The 18,929-nt window shown below is 41.7% G+C and overlaps 2 protein-coding genes across 3 annotated transcripts; both read left to right on the plus strand.

Annotated features, from left to right (window-relative positions):
• Window positions 1-774: 774 nt before the first annotated feature.
• smu1a (SMU1 DNA replication regulator and spliceosomal factor a) lies at window positions 775-7,958 on the plus strand. The gene is made up of 12 exons (XM_041048733.1): window positions 775-886; window positions 1,841-2,051; window positions 2,474-2,626; window positions 2,893-3,003; window positions 3,219-3,347; window positions 3,526-3,645; window positions 3,763-3,879; window positions 4,042-4,169; window positions 4,336-4,462; window positions 4,568-4,735; window positions 5,353-5,505; window positions 6,114-7,958. The coding sequence occupies exons 1-12, from the start codon at window positions 861-863 to the stop codon at window positions 6,210-6,212; spliced, it is 1,542 nt and encodes a 513-aa protein (XP_040904667.1). The 5' UTR covers window positions 775-860; the 3' UTR covers window positions 6,213-7,958.
• Window positions 7,959-8,478: 520 nt separating this feature from the next.
• On the plus strand, window positions 8,479-18,871 carry LOC121188404 (probable carboxypeptidase X1). 2 transcript variants are annotated; one of them, XM_041048145.1, is made up of 14 exons: window positions 8,479-8,837; window positions 12,356-12,465; window positions 12,571-12,710; window positions 12,861-12,945; window positions 13,806-13,965; window positions 14,051-14,142; window positions 14,719-14,842; window positions 16,145-16,341; window positions 16,485-16,664; window positions 17,140-17,337; window positions 17,463-17,559; window positions 17,733-17,872; window positions 17,984-18,086; window positions 18,194-18,871. In XM_041048145.1, the coding sequence occupies exons 1-14, from the start codon at window positions 8,495-8,497 to the stop codon at window positions 18,499-18,501; spliced, it is 2,277 nt and encodes a 758-aa protein (XP_040904079.1). In that variant the 5' UTR covers window positions 8,479-8,494; the 3' UTR covers window positions 18,502-18,871. The 2 variants fall into 2 exon arrangements, with proteins under 2 accessions (XP_040904079.1, XP_040904080.1); XM_041048146.1 differs by lacking the exon at window positions 8,479-8,837 and adding an exon at window positions 10,060-10,237.
• The last annotated feature ends 58 nt before the right edge of the window (window positions 18,872-18,929 follow it).

Below are 18,929 nucleotides of genomic sequence, written 5' to 3' on the forward strand. Positions count from 1 at the left end.
TGATGATTAGCTATGGAAAAACAAAGAATAGCACAGCAAATAGCTCTGTATAAATTATTATGAAGAGGAAAGACTCGCAACAATTCCATTATAGATCCTCCTGTCCCAGGAGACACAAACCTATTTGCGCTTTGACTTCATATAATGAGGCAGGGGAAAAAAAACAGTCCAGTAAAACGTATACTGATGAAATAGCTATTCTGACATATTCTGTTAATCTAATTTCTAAAAAAAAAAAAAAAAAAAAAAAAAAAAAATTCTGCTGGTGTCTCCTCCTGATGAGGACTCAATTTTGAGAATAACTGACGTCAGGTGCATATTAAATCCGACTGACTTTAAGAAAACTGGGCATGAAAACAAAAGATTAAATAATAAAATAACATGCGCATATTATTAGTTACATTTAATAATATAAAGGAATGGGGTTTACAGAACTAGCTTGCAAGGTTAGAGCATTTTATTATATCTAATTGTATAAGTGTTATTTTTATGAAACCTAATCTCTGTGCATACTGCTTTTGTTGCAGTAATATTGTATGTAATATAAACCTATAGAGTCTGAACAACACCAAAATAATGTTCTGGCCCCGCAGGACTGAGGAGGCCTTTCGGATTAGAGGTGAAACGTTTCGAGAACCTCAAGCAAGTCCAGTCGCCGTCGTATTGCACTTGGAAACACCACAACTCGGATGACAGGTTCTTCACAGACACACTTACACGCGGTAATCGTACATTGAGACTTTTATTTTGAAGACCACTGACCCCGCCCACTACTTCCGTGCTTGCGTGTGTCCTGCATGTTACGAGCTGCAGACGAGAGAGTATCTTCTCTTCTGGCTGCTATTTTAAGCTAAATAACCATGTCTCTGGAGGTGGAATCCGCAGAGTAAGTAATCCAGTTAATTACTCTTAAAACATGGCACGTTTTATGATAAACTACAAGCTTTTACTCTGCATTTAATCACGTTTTCTGTCAGTGAGGCCTACCTCATCCTCCTCTGGCGTTAGCGCCATAAGCTAAGCCAAGTTAAGCTAAGCTAAGTTAAGCTAGGCTAGTTTACAGTTATCCCTGTACGGATGTTGTTTGCTCTCTTTTTGGTGTAGCAAAGTAGCGAAAGCATTTTCAGTTTGAAGTGTCACCGTGATATTCATATTGTTCATTTCTCCGTCTTTTGTACTTTCAACTTTACACTGTGGAATAAACACAATTGGATAATAAGGGAGTTTGAATACCTTAGCATTAGTTAAGGTATTAGCATAGTATTAGCATTAGCTAATGTAGTCAAACTCCGTGTACCGTTAGTGTCTGCATTTTTGTGGAGTATTTTACACTGCAACCAAAAGTTATTTACATCAGAGGTTACTTCATTTAGCGGTATTTACATTGTAAAGTCACCGTCAGGGCAGGAGGGCGGCCTGTTATTTTTTAAAATGTTTGTTGGCAAATATTCTCTTTGCTGATGTGATGCCCGTGAGCAAAACACTACAGCACCGATGCCAGATGTTTGAGGTTGATATTAGTGTTTAAGAATTTAAAATTCCACAGCTCTCTGTTCATTTTCTGGCGTAAATGTTTAGCAAACGGTTTTAATAAGAATCCCGTAAATGCAACGATGTTTTGTGTCGGGAAGTCTTACTTAAAAAAATGGACTTTGTGAAGTTTATGGTTAATAGAGGTTAATATTGACATATATCACAGAGAAAAAGTTTACATTCTAAAGTTTAAGTGAGGTACACTTGTGCGAAGTTTTGTACGGTGTGTGGTCGCCATGTTGGTCCAAGCATCTTGGATAACTTGCTTGCTTAGCCAAATGACTTACATCAGTTGTGTTTTCCACAGCGTGATCCGTCTGATTATGCAGTACTTAAAAGAAAATAATCTGCAGCGGACTCTAGCCACCCTGCAGGAGGAGACCACGGTGTCTCTGAACACTGTGGACAGTATAGAGAGCTTTGTGGCAGACATTAACAGCGGACACTGGGATACTGTCCTGCAAGCCATCCAGTCCCTCAAGCTGCCAGATAAGACCCTGATTGACCTTTATGAACAGGTGAGGTTTGGATAAATGGCATATATGCCCTTTATTACCGGCTTTCATTTTCTATCTAGTCCAATGTTTCTTCCACATAAACTGAATTCACCATTGTGTGTGATAGCTTAGTATTTCAGTATTTTGTAGTCATGGCACTCAATAGTTTAGAATTAGTACTAATTAGTATTAGAATATTTAATTTCTTTACAGAAATCTGTAAACTCTTCAGAAGTCTTAAACTATATTTGTGTTTTTATTCAAGGAGGCTGTTTGTTTAATCTGTTGTACTTGCTAATCCTTTCTTCATGCAGATGTTTTAGATTATCCTCTTTGTGATGAGAAGATCTTTGCAGCAGATCTTTCAGTTTAAAGAACCTGGAAGGTTATGCCTGAAGTTTTGTTCCCTCAGAAACAGAGTGTCTGTGTTGTTTCCTGACCAGGTTGTGTTGGAGTTAATTGAGCTGAGAGAGCTGGGTGCAGCTCGTTCACTTCTTAGGCAGACCGACCCCATGATCATGCTTAAACAAACCCAGCCAGAAAGATACATCCACCTGGAGAACCTGCTGGCTCGCTCCTATTTTGATCCCAGAGAGGTGAGCCCTAACCAGCCATGCACCAAAATACAGTCTTTGTTCATTTCCAGTTGTTTTGCTTTTGGCTCATGAATACCAAAGACCCTGCAGCTGGTCCACCATCACAGATACATCCAAGATCAAAAGATGTGAATGTAATACAGTGGTTATTGAATGGAAATACATAAACCTGTAAAAACCAAAACCGGCTCACTTCGTAAAAAGAGAACATCTGAAATATTTGTGTGGACTGGAATTTTTTTACGTTTGCATTTCTTGTCATACAGGCGTACCCAGACGGCAGCAGTAAGGAGAAGCGCCGAGCAGCCATTGCCCAGGCCCTGGCAGGGGAGGTCAGTGTGGTGCCGCCCTCTCGTCTCATGGCTCTGCTGGGACAGGTAAGTGCTGTGGAAACCTGCAGGTGTGATGAGTGTTATTCCTCAAGAAGAGACCCACCACAGAATAACTCATTTGCATCTTAAGCCTCACAAATTTATAACATATTTGCATAGTAGTGCCTGTTGATAAATGTTCCCCATAAATAGAAGTTACGCTACCATCCAAATAAAGTGCTGATGATGATTTTGTCCACTTCTACATTCTCCTCCTTCAGTCGCTGAAGTGGCAGCAGCATCAGGGACTCCTGCCTCCTGGTATGACTATTGACTTGTTCAGGGGTAAAGCTGCTGTCAAAGATGTGGAGGAGGAGCGCTTCCCCACCCAGCTCAGCAGGCACATCAAGGTACCGGCACTGTCCTCGAGTGTGGATGGTAGAAAGAAACATTAACGGGTCGCTTCACTGATTCAAACTTTGCATTCAGCCAAACATACTGTCATTTTAGCGCCACACGTTCGTGAGTTATGGTCAGTTTCGTGCTTTAAACATGTTGTGATATGGAATGTTTTTCTCCCCTCCACAGTTTGGACAGAAATCTCATGTGGAGTGTTCCCGATTCTCCCCTGATGGTCAGTACCTGGTCACCGGCTCTGTGGACGGCTTCATCGAGGTCTGGAACTTCACCACCGGAAAAATCAGAAAGGTAATGAAAAACACGTACTCCAGATTTACTGTGTGGTTGAACATGACGCTACATTTACACGTCATTTCAAAATGACTTCTGCCTCTGTGAAATAACTTTATGCACTGTGGCCTGCAGGATCTGAAGTACCAGGCTCAGGATAACTTCATGATGATGGACGACGCAGTGTTGTGTATGTGCTTCAGTCGGGACACAGAGATGTTGGCCACTGGAGCTCAAGATGGAAAGATCAAGGTAGAAGACAGGCTTCACTATCTCTCTGTTTTTACTTATCCATAACTGGCGTTTAAAGCCCCCACGAAAGTATTCTGTTAATTTGAGTTGAACCTATTTTCAGTGTATTGCTTTTATATTGCACAAAAATGCAAAAATGTAACATTAAAACATTGTGTTAAGGTGTGGAAGATCCAGAGTGGTCAGTGTCTGAGGAGATTTGAACGTGCCCACAGTAAAGGAGTAACATGTGTCAGCTTCTGTAAAGACAGCAGCCAGCTCCTCAGTGCCTCCTTTGACCAGACAATCAGGTAAACTCACATCTGACCAAACACCTTCAACCTTCTTGTTTCTTTCAAAGTTTACTCCAGTCAGCGGTAGAAGTAACTATGAAGTCCCCTGGTTGGTGGGGCAGTTATCCTTGGATTTCCATTTGGATAATGTCTGTGAATGTTATCCCTGTGTGTTTTGTGTAAGAATCCACGGTCTGAAGTCGGGTAAAACTCTTAAGGAGTTCCGCGGTCACTCGTCGTTTGTCAACGAAGCCACTTTCACTCCAGATGGCCACCACATCATCAGTGCTTCCTCCGACGGCACAGTGAAGGTAAGCGAAGCAGCTGCTGAAAACAGTATCTGCGCTTCCATGTGTCCAGCTATTAACGCTTTATAATGACCCGTGTCGTCTCCGTTTGTGCTCTGCCTGCTTCAGGTGTGGAACATGAAAACCACTGAGTGCTCGAACACCTTCAAGCCTCTGGGCACGTCAGCAGGCACCGACATCACTGTCAACAACGTCATCCTGCTGCCCAAGAACCCCGAGCACTTTGTAGTGTGTAACCGCTCCAACACGGTGGTCATCATGAACATGCAGGGACAGGTCAGTTCCAATCATCATCACATGAAATACTGCATGCTGCAACAGAGCCAGCTCATGAGTCGCAACACACATTGTTTAAACTTCGACTGGTATGTGGAGATCAGGGTTTTTTCTGTTCTCTATCCCTTCTTCATGTCATCTGAGTATTTGGTTGAATGTGTAATTTAACTGCCCTTTCTGTCCTAGAAAATCGAATGCTGTCTATTGCTCATGTTTATGGTTGTTTTGATAGTAGAATGTAATTTTCACTGTAGTCAAGATTCTTCACCACAGGCAACAGCACATAGAATCTCAAGACAAAGTATTAAATGCTGTATGTTCTGTATCATGAGGAAATTAAGCAAATTAGCAATTCCTCAAATGAATATATACATGTATTTTTTAATAACATTGTATTTTGCCATGTTGAGCTCATTAGTTATATTTTTTTCCTTGAAATACAGAAAAATAAACACTAAATGTTTGTAATATCCAAACTGAGTTTGGTTTATAGTTTAACAGTAAGAATTCTGAAGGTGTTTTCATTATGTAACCGGGGTAATAAAACTGCACTCCTGCCTACTGTCTCTCTTTTATGCTCTGTGTGTTTGAATGCATCTGTGGTTCTCCCTGCGCAGATTGTGAGGAGTTTCAGCTCCGGTAAGAGGGAAGGTGGTGACTTTGTGTGCTGCACGCTGTCGCCCCGTGGCGAGTGGATCTACTGCGTGGGAGAAGACTTTGTGCTCTACTGCTTCAGCACAGTCACCGGCAAACTGGAGAGAACGCTGACGGTAAGTTACTGCTCTCACAGATCAGAGTGTCCAAAAATACCACTGCCTGTTCACTCCTCTGCTTCTGCCACGAAAAGTTCTGACTCTGAATATGTGATCCAGGTATTGAAGGTTGGATGTGGAGCTCAACTAAGAGATAAATGAGAAGCTGTACTTTAAAAATATTGAAAATAGACAAGCTAAGACAAAGCTGCATATGTTTTATTATTATGTGTGGAAACCAAACTTGATTTAGTTTTTCTTTTATTTTTGACTAAAATGTGCTGAAAACTTGTTTACATGAATAGTTAGAATAGCTACACATGATCTGTTTTGAGTAAAATTACCACATGAATATTATATTTATCTATAAATTGTTTTATTTGCTGTTCAGTGTAGTTTTGGTTTTATTGCATTGATTTGGTTTAATCCTGAATTTCCAGATATCCTTGTACATCTTGTGATTTACTGATTTACAAACCCTGACTTTAGCTGGTAACTGAATTCACTGTTAAATACAATACTTTAGAATAATCCAAGGCCCTTTGCTGATATTGAGCTTTCCCTTTGCCTCATCCTTAATTTTAAATCATACCATCTTGCTCACGTCTCAATTGTCCGCCCTCCAGGTCCACGAGAAGGATGTGATTGGCATCGCCCACCACCCCCACCAGAATCTCATCGGCACCTACAGTGAGGACGGCCTGCTGAAGCTGTGGAAGCCTTGAGGTGTTGACCCCAGATTAAGACTGAACGTTCTCGCTCAGCAGCTGCTCTCCTCTCTCTGGACACTGCTCTGCCCTTTTCTGTTTTCTTTTTGCCATTTTACAGCCTCTGTGAATGACTCCCGGGTCCATGTGGACTTACAGGTTTGGATGTACAGGTCGATGGTCTCAGTTATACCATCGGTTTTACACATTTAGCTGCATGTTTCCATTTGAAATTGATGTTGGGTGTAATGAATAAAATGCAGAGTGTGTACAGTTGTTTAAATGTTTGGATTATTGAAAACATGCAGCTGAATGTTCACAGCTTACTGCAGTTTGGGGTGTTTTCACAGCAGAACCTTATTTACCAAAATAAGGTTCAAGCAGAACCTTATTGTGGTAAATAAGGCATTTTTCAGAACCCTTTTTCAGAGCCCTCTTCAGAAAGAGGAGGAAGTTGTCAGATGTTTGGGGTTTGGAGTGTAGATACTAGACTTAATTCTTGTTTTGAAAATTCCATTTTTTTTGTAAATATATTTTTTTTGATAACATTTTTTCCTAGAAGACCTGGTTAAATAGCTTGTAGTTGTGTGTTGGTGGTTTTATTTAAGACATGGCAAGAAGTGAAGGGCCTCACTGCAAAAACTTTACTGTGCTTCCTGGAATTATTCCCTTCTTCAAACAAGGATGATTTTATTGTCATAAACAGCTTCTCTCAATGTGACCTGTAACTTCAGGAATATGGAATAATACCTGTCAGTTTTATAAGTTGTCCTGTTGTCAGGTATTTTTCCTCCACGTTGAGTACATGACTTTATTTTCACGTTATGTCTTTTTTCATTCCTGAGGCATGTTTTTATTTTCTTATTCCTGAAGCTGACAGGCTCTGGCCAGCTAAGTGTTATGTGCATGAATTCTTAGTAATTCACACTAATCAAAGGTTGTAGAACTTATTGGATGTCCAAAAGTCCCATGTTACACCTCTTGTTTGTGCCATTAAAGCTATTTAACCAGAACACTGAAATAAGCATCTTAAAGTTGTATTGGCCTGTAAAAAAACAGAACATAGATAAAACTGTTAATCTGAATTAAAATTAATACGATTATATAAAAATTTTTTGGACTTTTCAAAAGGTTTAAAGAGACAGGGACACCAGATGTCACTGCACAACCATCACTAAATATCTTCGAAGGAGTTTTAAGGAGACCTGTCTCTCTGTCCACATTTTCCAGCCATTCGTGCTGCCTTTGTGTGATAGAAGTTTTCAAACTCTGGCCCTCGATGAAGAGGAGGGTTGACTGAGTTTGATCCCTGGATAAACTCTGGTCGGTCGTCTGTTAGCACAGCAACTCTGCAGAGAGGAGAGTCAAGTCGGCCAGGAAGAGAAGGCTTTCATTACACCTTCAAAGTAAAAGCATGCATTAGTCACTATTACCTGATGTGTCTTAGAGTTTGAAAGTCGTGTGCTGTGCTGACTTACAGTCTCTCTGCATCTGTTGTCACCAACGTTTTCACATTCAACCCTTTAAAGTATGGTTAAGTCATTTTGTTCAAATAGAAACTTGGATATTCAGCTTGAATGGTTATGAATCCTTTTTACTGTTATTTGTTCCAGGCAACTTAGTTTTTTTATTTATGTGTACATTATAAAATTTTAATTTAAGAAACCTAAGAGTTAGTGAACTCTTCATCATTGTGAGCTTCAGTAACAGTAAGGTTTTTAAAGTGCTGTCTTTCCTTATAAATGGCTTTCTGTGTTGTACTTTGGGGGTGAAAAAAGTTGTACTTTTTTGTCACTGCTGGAGCCAATGTTTATTTTCATCATTGATGAATTTACTGATAGTTTTTTTTTTGAGCAACTGTTTTGTCTGTAAAATATCAGAACTTGGTGAAAAATAATTTCCCAGAACATAAGGTGACATTTTCAAATTCCTCGATTTATCCAATCATCTATCTAAAACTAATATATTCAGTGTGGCATCATGTGACAAAGAAAAGCAACAAATCTTCAGCTTTGAGAAGCTGGAACCAGAGAAGTTTTGGCATTTTTGTACAGCAAAATGACTGAAGTGATTAATTTCTGATTAATGTCTTTGTCTGTTTGTGTTTTCAGCTTCTGAATCTTAAAACGCACATATTATCCTTACTAATATTTATCACAGAAAATCATGTCAGCCCAGGTTTTATTTTCTGAATCTGTGACAGGAAGTTGTGTTTGCATTGCCGGTGCCTTGACAGTGCAGGTCAGGGAGGTTGAATGAGTGTTCAGTGTTAGTGGGGTTTCTGCAGGGGGAGAGTTACTATGGCAGGAGTTCTGCACTTGATTCTTCTTTTGTTTCTGCATTATGGCTCGTTTGTCCTCGTTTCAACCAGACCTGCTGATGACCCAGCTGCAGCGGCGTCCACTGTGGACTCAGATGCAGCTTTTACTACAACTGTGAGCCTTTTTTCTGCAGGAAAAGCTGCAAACACTCCAAACACCTCTGATGTTCCCACCACAGGATTCACCACCAGTTATAGTAAGTCTACAACTAAACCTCCCAGAACCACCACAACTCCCAAACATCTGACTGAAGAGACTGGTAAAACAGCCGAGAGAGCAGTTCCCAGAAAAGCAGAAGAAGAAGAAGGTCCTCTGGAATTAGGTGAGTGGATATTTTTTGTTTTTATTATTTGTGTGCTATGTTTTGGATTTTTAATTCTCTTTGAGTTGTCTCCAATTAAAAAAATGTTTCTGTGGGAAGTAATTGCAGAGGGAAACGTGATTATTAAAACATTCACTGAATACTCCAGCAAGGATTTATAGTTTTTGGAATAGATGTATAGATGTGGAAGTAGCTATGTTAAAGGATTAACTGCTTCTTCCTGGAAAAACATTTCATGAGGGTATTAGCTCTAATCTGCCCACATGTATTTTTGCAACTTAACTAATTGTTGATTGGTTTCATGTGTCTCCTTGTTTTTCCCTTAAAGGAAAACAGCTGTGGTGATGAAAGCATGAGTGTAATATGTCACTGACAGTTAACAAACCTCCCCTAAGGAGAAAGTAACCAACACTTTAATTTTGAGGAGAACATGAGTTTTGTTTGTTTTTCTTTGATTTATAAGTTAGATGCAACAAACTATCTACAACTCAGATCTACAAACTCAGGGGTGGACGGGTTCTTGTAATAAACAAGATTCCACAAACCCCAGTCTGAGAAAGTCAAGGGCCCCTCAGAATGCCATCGTGGTCTCTGTCCCCGTCGATTAATTAACTGTTGATGAAGCCTCTTCTTTTCAGTAACAACTTCTAGATAAAGTATCCTTCAGGGATCGTCAAAGACTCATAGACTCTCAGTGTAAAAAAACGCTCTGTTGGTCTTGGCATATCTGCGGTCGGAGAGTCATTGTCCGAGGGTTGGGGGAGGATGTTCCACATTCTGCCCTGTGTGCACAGAGAGTTTTCAGCCATGTGTTTTCTGCTGATGAAAACCAGATGTTCGTTGTGATGCCTTAGACCAAAAAAAAAAAAAAAAGACGTAGAACAAGACCCCTCACACTCCTTAAAACCAGTCGTGTGTAATGTTGATGATGAAGGCCTTAAATCAACTGTATGCTCACTGTAACTGCGGCTTCAGCCACATGGCTAAAATGTAAATAGATGCAAACATATACAGTCAGAAACTCCGGCCCAGCAGCAGCATTGACATGAACGCAGCCTCTGGTTTTAAAGTCGGTTTGTGCTGCTAGCTGTATCCCTCCACTGCATCCTCTGAGGCTTCTAGATGGAGTATTAACTTTCCAACCAATGCTAAAAAATAGTTTTAATCCAAAAAGACGCTTATCTGAAGTCAAGGTCTACATGTGTATTTCCTGTTGCATAAAATGGTTTGCCTTTTTATAGCGAGGAGGTCCACCAGGAGCGTTAACGTAGCAAAGAAGCCCAAACAGGTCCTGAAGAAACCCAAAGTCATCACCAAGAAACCAAAGGTGGTTAAGAAAGACAAACCACAGGTGAAAAAAAGTGTGAGCCAATCAGAGGCCAGCACGGAAACTGCCCCACGTATGTATTCTGGTTAGCCCTAAAGTATACAGTATGTGAATCAGGCAACGGTCAGATATTAGTGGCAAATAGTTTTTAGTGCTTTCACCAGCAAGTGAAGTTTACTGCAACAACACAATTCAAACGGTCTCAGATAAAGTTATGAAAACATTCTCCACCTGCTGAAGGGTTAATGGGAAATCTGAGACGCTGAATTGTCTGTTGAGGCAAACCCACCCAAGAAAGCATCGAACAAATTCTAAAACTATTTGCTAATTTAACACTGAGTTCAGACCCAGATCTGATTCATGTGGGTCCCATTCTGAGGCAGCTCATACTGTATATCTCAACCTGTGCACTGTGGAGAAGCCAGAGTCTCTCTCTCTGTATCTCCCTCTTTCTTTAACACACACAAACTTGAACCTGTATACTTATAACACTCATTCTAACATTAACATTAAAATCAAGCCCTGACCTTGGAATAAATTATTAACATCTTCATCCCCACAAACCCTGAAAGACAAACACACACACATCGTGGTGTTCAGGTGCAGAGTTTTCACTGAGGCTGTGCAGTCTCAGTTTCAGCCTCCTGCACTTGGTCTTCCAGCTGCTTTGTGTCTGTGTCTGTAAATGTATGTTTGCATATCTACATATCTCATGTTTTAACATTCTTGTGTATGCATGTATATTTGTGTGTGTGCGTGCGTGTACGTGTACTGGACTGGGAACTGAGCCCACTGTGGATGTGTGTGTATATAGAGTGTCTGTGTATACTGTATAACGTGTGTGTGTGTGTGCACAGGGAACGGTCGAAGCAGAGATTAGCTTGTGGAGGTCGGCTGGAAATAAATGCTTAGTAAGCAACTTGTCATGTCACGTCAAGTTAAATCCTCATTAAAATCTGTTCAACCGCTGCCGAACTAAGATTAGCTGTGAGTGATACACCAGGAAAGTTGCAGTGTTGGAAAAGTAAGGACGGACTAATAATATTCCCTCTTCATACTCAGCTTATTTCGTCTCATTAAATATAGCTGTTGGCAGTTCAAGCCTCTTCCGGTTAATATTCGATAACAAGAGCTGAAACAATTACTTACTTTTTTTCCCCCCTTAAATGCTCCCACCTTCTGCTAATGAGATTGTTTTGGCTTTTTGATTGTGTGTGCTTATGTTCTAAATCTGTCAGTACAGTCCAAAGATTTTCAGACTTTTTCTTTTTCTTTTTTTTTTTCAATCCTTTTGACGCGTTTGTTTGGATGAGTCCAAATAAATGAAAAAGAAAAAGTGAAATGTGTGGTTTGGCAGGAATCCAGTGGTCAGCAACAAAGAGACATTACCTTTCAGAGCTGAGCAACATTTTGAGTCACGGTCGGCTCAGCAGAGATCCAGCCGGACTACAAGGCAAACAGGGGAAAGGGTCTTTAACGGAAATGCCACCTACATTTAGCGTTCACTTCTGCTGCTTCTATACCTTGGCCTGACACTTTTTTCGCAGCCAGTAAAGCTTCCTGGCAGGAAGAGGCAGTTTGAACCGAGCTGAACCCTCCAGACAATGAGAGTCTGTCTGAGGCTTTCATTCGGCAGCAGAGGACGCTGGACAGGTTTTTAAAAAAAAATGGCCACCAGCTACAAGAGAGTTGTGCCTTCTCCGTTTCCTGCCAGCGTCTTCACTCCTCTTTTAATTTACGGCTTTAGAAATATATCAGTGGTGGAAAAAGTGCTCCTCAATAAGAACACAAAAAATTTAGAAGTATAAAATATAAAGTAATCCCTCATTTTGATGTTTTTGATGATGGTGTCCAAAATGTCCAAAATGTTCTATAGCATCAAACATAACATTAAAACATGTAAAGACTTGAACAGACCAACCTTTTTCTGCTCTTCTCTGTTCTGACTGATTTCTGTTGGACTCACATGCTGTTGAGGGCTGATCTCAGATTTTCACTCATAAGGATTTTCCCTCATTATTTTGTATTTCTAATGGCACTAAACACTCAGTGGCCTTTACTATGGAGAGGACGTCAGCCAGAGGCACAAAATTAGCTGTGATCAGATCTCTGGCTCACACTTACTCTGCTGCTTTACTGCCTTTGTATGTTCATACTGAGATGGTGATTAAATCTGTGTCGACTGTGTCAGAATGTCCTCCTTTGGGTCTGGAGTCTCTGAAAGTCAAAGACACTCAGCTGAGAGCGTCGTCCTACAAACGCAGAGGCCTGGGCCCTCACCGCGGCCGTCTCAACATCCAGGTGACCACACACACACACACAGCAAATCAAAGGCTTAATCTAGTACAGCACATGCTACAGAGCAGGATTGTCACTGTGTATTTCCTGTGTGTGTGCGTGTTTCAGTCTGGGACAGAGGATGGAGATATCTACGACGGAGCTTGGTGTGCTCAGTACCGAGATAAGAAACAGTGGCTGGAGGTGGACGCTCTGCGACCGACTCGCTTCACCGGTGTCATCCTGCAGGGTCGCAGCTCCATCTGGAGGTCATTACAAATCACATACAAAGCAAGGACACAAAATGGATTTGATTTTCCTGCTCTGTAAATGTTGGTTGAAGCATTATTTTAAGATTTTCCTTCTTCTCCCTGGTTAATCCTAAAAATATAAAAATATACAACTTTGCTCACACACAGCTGGGACCTGGTGCACAGCTACAAGGTTCAGTTCAGTAACGACTCGTTGGTCTGGAAGCCGTGTGTGAACGGGACCGAAGAGGCTGTGAGTGAACATATCATTCTTTTTAACCTGAATTCTTATCTCTCTCCTCCTTTGTACATTTTTTCCCTCCTTCACATTTCACTTTTCAAGCTGCTCTGCTAAACAAACCAGTGATGTTCTTGTCACAGGCTCTCTCATCTGTCTTTCGAGGATTTTATAAAAATTTATTACATTTTAACACGTTTTCGTTTTAAGAAAAGGCTTCATGTTGGAACTCACGCAGCTGATGTCAGAGTCCGTTTATGGAAGGAGAAAATAAAAAAGGGAAAGTCATTACAGTGTAATTCACTCACAAGCTGTGACCTCCATTCCAACACAGGCCTGTAAAGGAAAGTGTGGGTAATGAGGAACATGCTGCCGTGTTGGGGGACTGATGAAAGAAGAGATACTGTGGTTTTGTACAAGATGACGTTAAATTTTCTTCTCAAACACGTCCTCCTTTTTGTTAGGAAGGAATCAGTATTAATAATGCAGCACACTTTTTTGTCTTCTCCACAGTGACAGGGTTTTCCTTTTTTTTTCCGTGGGCCCAGTAGCCCAAAGTAAAACAAGAGACATTGTTTTAGATTTATTTTTTTAGAAGAGTTTATGTAGAGGCAAATGAATAAAAGAAAATGTCCACAAGTCAGTTTTTATTCACAATCACATAACATTCACACCAGTTAGTATGGAGTCTTGTCAGCCTTAAAGCCAAATGTATGTTCTCAAGGGCACATGGGAAAGTGGTGAACTGAAAAAAGTGAAAAGAGGGATGGCTTTGTAGCAAAACTCCATGGTTATAGATCCAAATGTTGTGGTTTCTTATTTTTATTTTATAAACCACAGGAGCCTTAATTTCTTTGTGTCTCTCTGCATTAAAGGTATTTGAAGGGAACCAGGACACAGAGACACCCGTCCTCGCCCTGTTCAACACTTCCACAGTGGCCCGTTACATCCGGATCAACCCGCAGACCTGGTACCAGAACGGGACAGAGGGGGACATCTGCCTGAGAGCCGAGGTGTTGGGCTGCACGCTCCCAGGTACAAGCTGCCAACTGCTGGAAACAGTTTTTAATTTTTTACACTAAGTTTAGCATCAGTAACACAAGTCTTTCCCGTTTGTTAGATCCAAATAATATCTACGCGTGGCAGACAGAGCCGACAGAGTCCAGAGACAAACTGGACTTCAGACACCACAACTACAAGGAGATGAGAAAGGTACGAGTATGATGTGCAGTGTATGTGATGATCATGATAATCACAACATCTTAACAATGGCGTTAAAAAAGATAATGTCCTTTGACTCTCCAACTAAGATTTAGACAATCTGATATTTAGTTATTTAATAGTTTGTCTCAAAAGAGAAGTTCTGTTAACAGGAATCTTTTTTTTTTTTTTTTTTTGGAAACAAAAGTCCAACTCCATGTTGACAGATGTGCCAGTTTTTAGTTTTGACTTTAGAAAGCTCCCACAGTGTGTGTGGTCTGGTCTCAGTCTGACCAAAAAGCAAATATTATGGGAGGGTTCACTCCATCATGGCAGCGTCCTCACTGTGCTGCCACTACCTGCGGTCTGACTGAAGACACCGTCCTGGACCTGAGGGTCAGAAAACAGCCCACAGAGACAAACACAACTGTCCACATTCCACATGTGGAAATACATCCGGCATTTTCACACAACTCAACTTTTTGCAGCTTGTTCCAACTGTGATTTAAACATTTATTTATTTAATAATTTCATTCTGTGAAATCAATAAACTCAAATGTCACTTACAAAACCGACTCTTTTTCCAAGCTGATGAAGTCGGTGAACGAGGCGTGTCCTGACATCACCCGTATCTACAGCATCGGAAAGAGCTACCTGGGTCTGAAGCTCTACGTCATGGAGATCTCCGACAACCCCGGAAAACACGAACTGGGTGAGACATGCTGAAAAGTTTCAGTCATGAAACTTTCAAAATATATCACATCATATCAGATCTTTCACTGCAGCTCTTCTTCATCTGTCGTCAGTTCGTAGGTCAAAGACTGAATCAGGGAAACTTGTGAGATTATTTCTGCCTTTAGAGTCGTTCAACCGTCCAGCCTTCCACACCTCTGCTCCTCCAGTGAGAGCAGTCATTTCATCCAATGAGGGAGAGACACTGCTTTGCATTTACAGAGTGATCAGAGGGGTCAGGGGGTCAGGGGGTCAGAGGGGACCTCTACACTGGCTTTCACTGTATCCCAAAGCTAAATCAGACAGTCCTGCACTGTGTGAAACGCAAACCTGCACAGACCAGAGGTCCTCTTCATTTGCTCTGAGGTGTACAAATGTTTTCTTTGGCCTCCTCAACTCAGCCCACATGGCAGCAGGGTGGAGAGGTTTTCCCGCCAAGACATGTGGAAGTGAAGGCAGCACAGAGGAGCAGGAGGAGAGAGGAAGATCATTCATGTCCATTCAGTAGATAGATAGATAGATAGATTGATAGATTGATCAGTTTTTCCCTCACTCTGTTCAGTCTATGGCCTGTTTTGTTTTTTGTATGAGGATTTGTGAAATCCCACAGTGCTGCTTTCTAAATCTCATCCTGATTATCAGACTAAACTGACATTTTGTTTTCACCTCATTTATTTGAATTGCTCTCTGGAGCCAGGCTTAGAAGCATCTCTGATATTGAAAAGGAAGTTGTGTTTTTTTTTTTTTTTGCCTCCAAACCATTTTCAAAGTTATAAAAAGTTAAAAATAAACACGAGTCTATAGACTGAACACCGTATCACTGTGTGCAGGCACGATGATTGTTATACACAGAGCTACACTGTAAGAAACCCGCCTCAGAGTGCAGTGTTGTGTTAGCAGAGCTGAAACTCCTCCTCATAAACAGCTTTGAGGAGGATGTGTGAGATTTCAGAGCTACTTGCCAGTGTAATGTATGTGGACGAAACTGGAAACAGATCCAGGCCTCTCATGTAGGTCGGTGAAAGAGGTCGATCTGTGCAGCTGTGTTTTGAAAACACAGAAACTGTGGGCGTATTAAGTTTTGAGGATGGGTATTTGATATACTGGAGCAACAGATGTTGTTGTCCTTCTTGCTCTATTTTTGAATAGATCTTACTTTATTATCTCATCGGGACACGTTTGGACACTGAACATGAACAACAGTAAAAGTAAGTAAAAGCATCAAAACGTCTGATGGTACAGCACATTAGAACCGGTGTATTTGTTGTGCTGCCCCCTGCAGGAGAACCAGAGTTCCGATACGTCGCAGGGATGCATGGGAACGAGGTTCTGGGCCGAGAGCTTCTGCTCAATCTGATGCAGTACATGTGTCAAGAATATAAACGGGGCGACCAGCGCATCGTCCGTCTGGTCAAAGAGACCCGCATCCACCTGCTGCCCTCCATGAACCCTGATGGATACGAGATGGCCTTTAAAAAGGTGTTGAGAACTACCCTTAGTCAGAGGTTGTGTTGTATTGATGAATAAAATGATCAGACACCAATTTAAAGGAACTAAACTGAAATAATCATAACATTATCTAACTGCACAGACTCCTTCCTTCTTCATTTCTTTGATCACAGGGCTCGGAGCTGGCAGGTTGGGCCCTGGGACGTTACAGCTACGAGGGCATAGACATGAACCATAATTTTGCTGACCTTAACTCAGTGATGTGGACTGCCATCGAGCTGGAGACGGACCGGTCCAAGCTCATCAACCACTACTTCCCCATCCCTGAGCAGTACACGTCTGAGGAAGCCTTTGTAAGTTTCATAGACTTCACACATCACACACACCAAGTACAAAAATAATGTAAAATAAAAAATATTCTTCTATATTGTTAAGAAACTGCTCTTTAACATTAATTTTCAGAACTACTACTGTAGAAATGAATGCATTTAGCATCTCATGATGATCTCATTTGCAGTTAATGGTCACACTATAGCCTCACAACTAAACTAATGAATGTGGTTTCCAGCTGCTCCATGTTACATTAAAGCTTCTATATGTAGCATTTGAAAATTATGACTTTGGCGCCCCCTAGGCGGCCATACCTACAAAGACACCGTGGCAGACCGCATCCTCAGGATAGACGGGTTGAAAGCAATGCACCTGCATTATTGTCTCACTTGTCTAACGTTTACACACAGTGGCTCTGAGGTGTCTAAGATTTGTCCAGTCATCAGTCTGTCCTCTGTGACTTTACCTCTTTGACTAAATCTCCACCTCCCACTTTAGGTGGCCTCAGAGACCCGAGCCGTCATCAACTGGATGCAGAACATCCCGTTTGTTCTTAGTGCCAACCTCCATGGTGGAGAGCTGGTGGTCACTTACCCGTACGACATGACCCGGGACTGGGCCCCGCGTGAGCACACGCCGACCGCTGATGAGAGCTTCTTCCGCTGGTTGGCCACAGCGTACGCCAGCACCAATCAGGTTAATCCTCCTCCTACTGACACACGTTCGCTCTCATTTTTAAAACATCTTCAGAAAAGAGTCTGAGTGGGGGACTGGATTCCCCCACTATGCACTTAACATGTTCTTGTGCCTCATATAACCAGGTGATGTCCAACCCAAACCGGCGGCCCTGCCACAACAAGGACTTCATCAGATATAACAACATCATCAATGGAGCCGACTGGCACAACGTACCAGGAAGTAAGAATGTGTGTGTGTGTTTCCTGTGTTAGTTTAATCCAGAGGGATTTATGTGTCACTATCTTGTGTTCACCCTTGAACTTTATGAAGTCAGAAAGGTTAAACTGCAGCAGTACTGTTGAGATTTCATCACAGAAGAAAACTAAACCGCTTGTGTTTCATGTGTCTTGCAGGTATGAATGATTTCAGCTACCTCCACACCAACTGCTTCGAGGTGACGGTGGAGTTGTCTTGTGATAAATTTCCTCATGCCAGCGAGCTTCCCATCGAGTGGGAGAACAACAGAGAGTCTCTGCTGGTTTACATGGAGCAGGTCAGACTCACTTTAATCGCCTTTATTCTTTAATTATTCAGTTGGTTTGTTGCTTTTTACAGTTCACTGCTCTTTTATATCCACAGTCCCAATGAATCTTTTTTTTTTCAGGTTCACCGTGGAATTAAAGGTGTGGTTCGGGACAAAGACACAGAGGCTGGAATAGCAGACGCCATAATAAAAGTTGATGACATTGATCACCATATTAGATCAGGTACAGTTTTACATCTCACACCAGATAATCATCCTCATCCTTCTCATTCCACACACAAAATAAACACAACTATAAAACTACTTACCTTTTATTTGCTCACTCTGCAGTTGCTGATGGTGACTACTGGCGGCTGCTGAATCCTGGTGAGTACAGAGTGACGGCCAGCGCAGAGGGATACTTCCCCTCCTCCCGCACCTGCCAGGTCATGTATGACCACTACCCCACAATCTGTGACTTCCGCCTCACCAAGATGCCCAAACAGAGGCTAAAGGAGATTTTAGCGAAGGGGGGGAAACTCCCCAAGGACCTGCAGCTCAGGCTACGCCAGCTACGTCTGCGTAAGCTCCGTGTCACCACCAAGGCCATCAACCAGAGGAGGGCTGCTGCTGCTGCCAAACGGGCAAAGAGGGTGTAATGACGACAAAGATGGAGGATAATGTGAGAACAAAGCAGGACTTGTTCAGTTCACATGGGTTCAGAGGCCACCGACTTTCACTGGAGTCACGTCATGATTTCTTTTTTAAATGCTGTTATTTATCCACAACACCTGCACAAGTACACACCTGACATATGAACAACTTAATCCTCTGCTGTGGAGCAGCAGAACCAGTGTGGAACAATTCATTGCTTACAGACACATTTATGGTTCCTGTTTACAGTCACAGACGTCTCCTGATCTGGTGGTTTTGGTTTGGACTTCAAGTATTAATGTGTTTTGATGGTGTGACCAGTAATTATCAGAGGCTACGTCAGGACGAGGCTTTTCCTTATCCTCAGCGTTCAGGATGAAGTGAGGCACAAGTAGATTATTCTTTTTAAAACTTTCTACTTTCCATGAACAAA

This window comes from Toxotes jaculatrix, chromosome 10 (genome assembly GCF_017976425.1).
Source record: "Toxotes jaculatrix isolate fToxJac2 chromosome 10, fToxJac2.pri, whole genome shotgun sequence".
In the NCBI taxonomy this organism is placed as follows: Eukaryota; Metazoa; Chordata; class Actinopteri; family Toxotidae; genus Toxotes; species Toxotes jaculatrix.

Excerpts from the sequence above, each read along its gene's own strand:
- smu1a (XM_041048733.1), top strand. The coding sequence starts at position 861 with ATGTCTCTGGAGGTGGAATCCGCAGA. Across the intron at positions 887-1,840 it reads CTGGAGGTGGAATCCGCAGA|CGTGATCCGTCTGATTATGC; the intron begins GTAAGTAATCCA and ends TGTTTTCCACAG. Across the intron at positions 4,736-5,352 it reads TCATGAACATGCAGGGACAG|ATTGTGAGGAGTTTCAGCTC; the intron begins GTCAGTTCCAAT and ends CTCCCTGCGCAG.
- LOC121188404 (XM_041048145.1), top strand. The coding sequence starts at position 8,495 with ATGGCAGGAGTTCTGCACTTGATTCTTCTTTTGTTTCTGCATTATGGC. Across the intron at positions 14,843-16,144 it reads CCCCGGAAAACACGAACTGG|GAGAACCAGAGTTCCGATAC; the intron begins GTGAGACATGCT and ends TGCCCCCTGCAG. Across the intron at positions 17,873-17,983 it reads TGCTGGTTTACATGGAGCAG|GTTCACCGTGGAATTAAAGG; the intron begins GTCAGACTCACT and ends TTTTTTTTTCAG.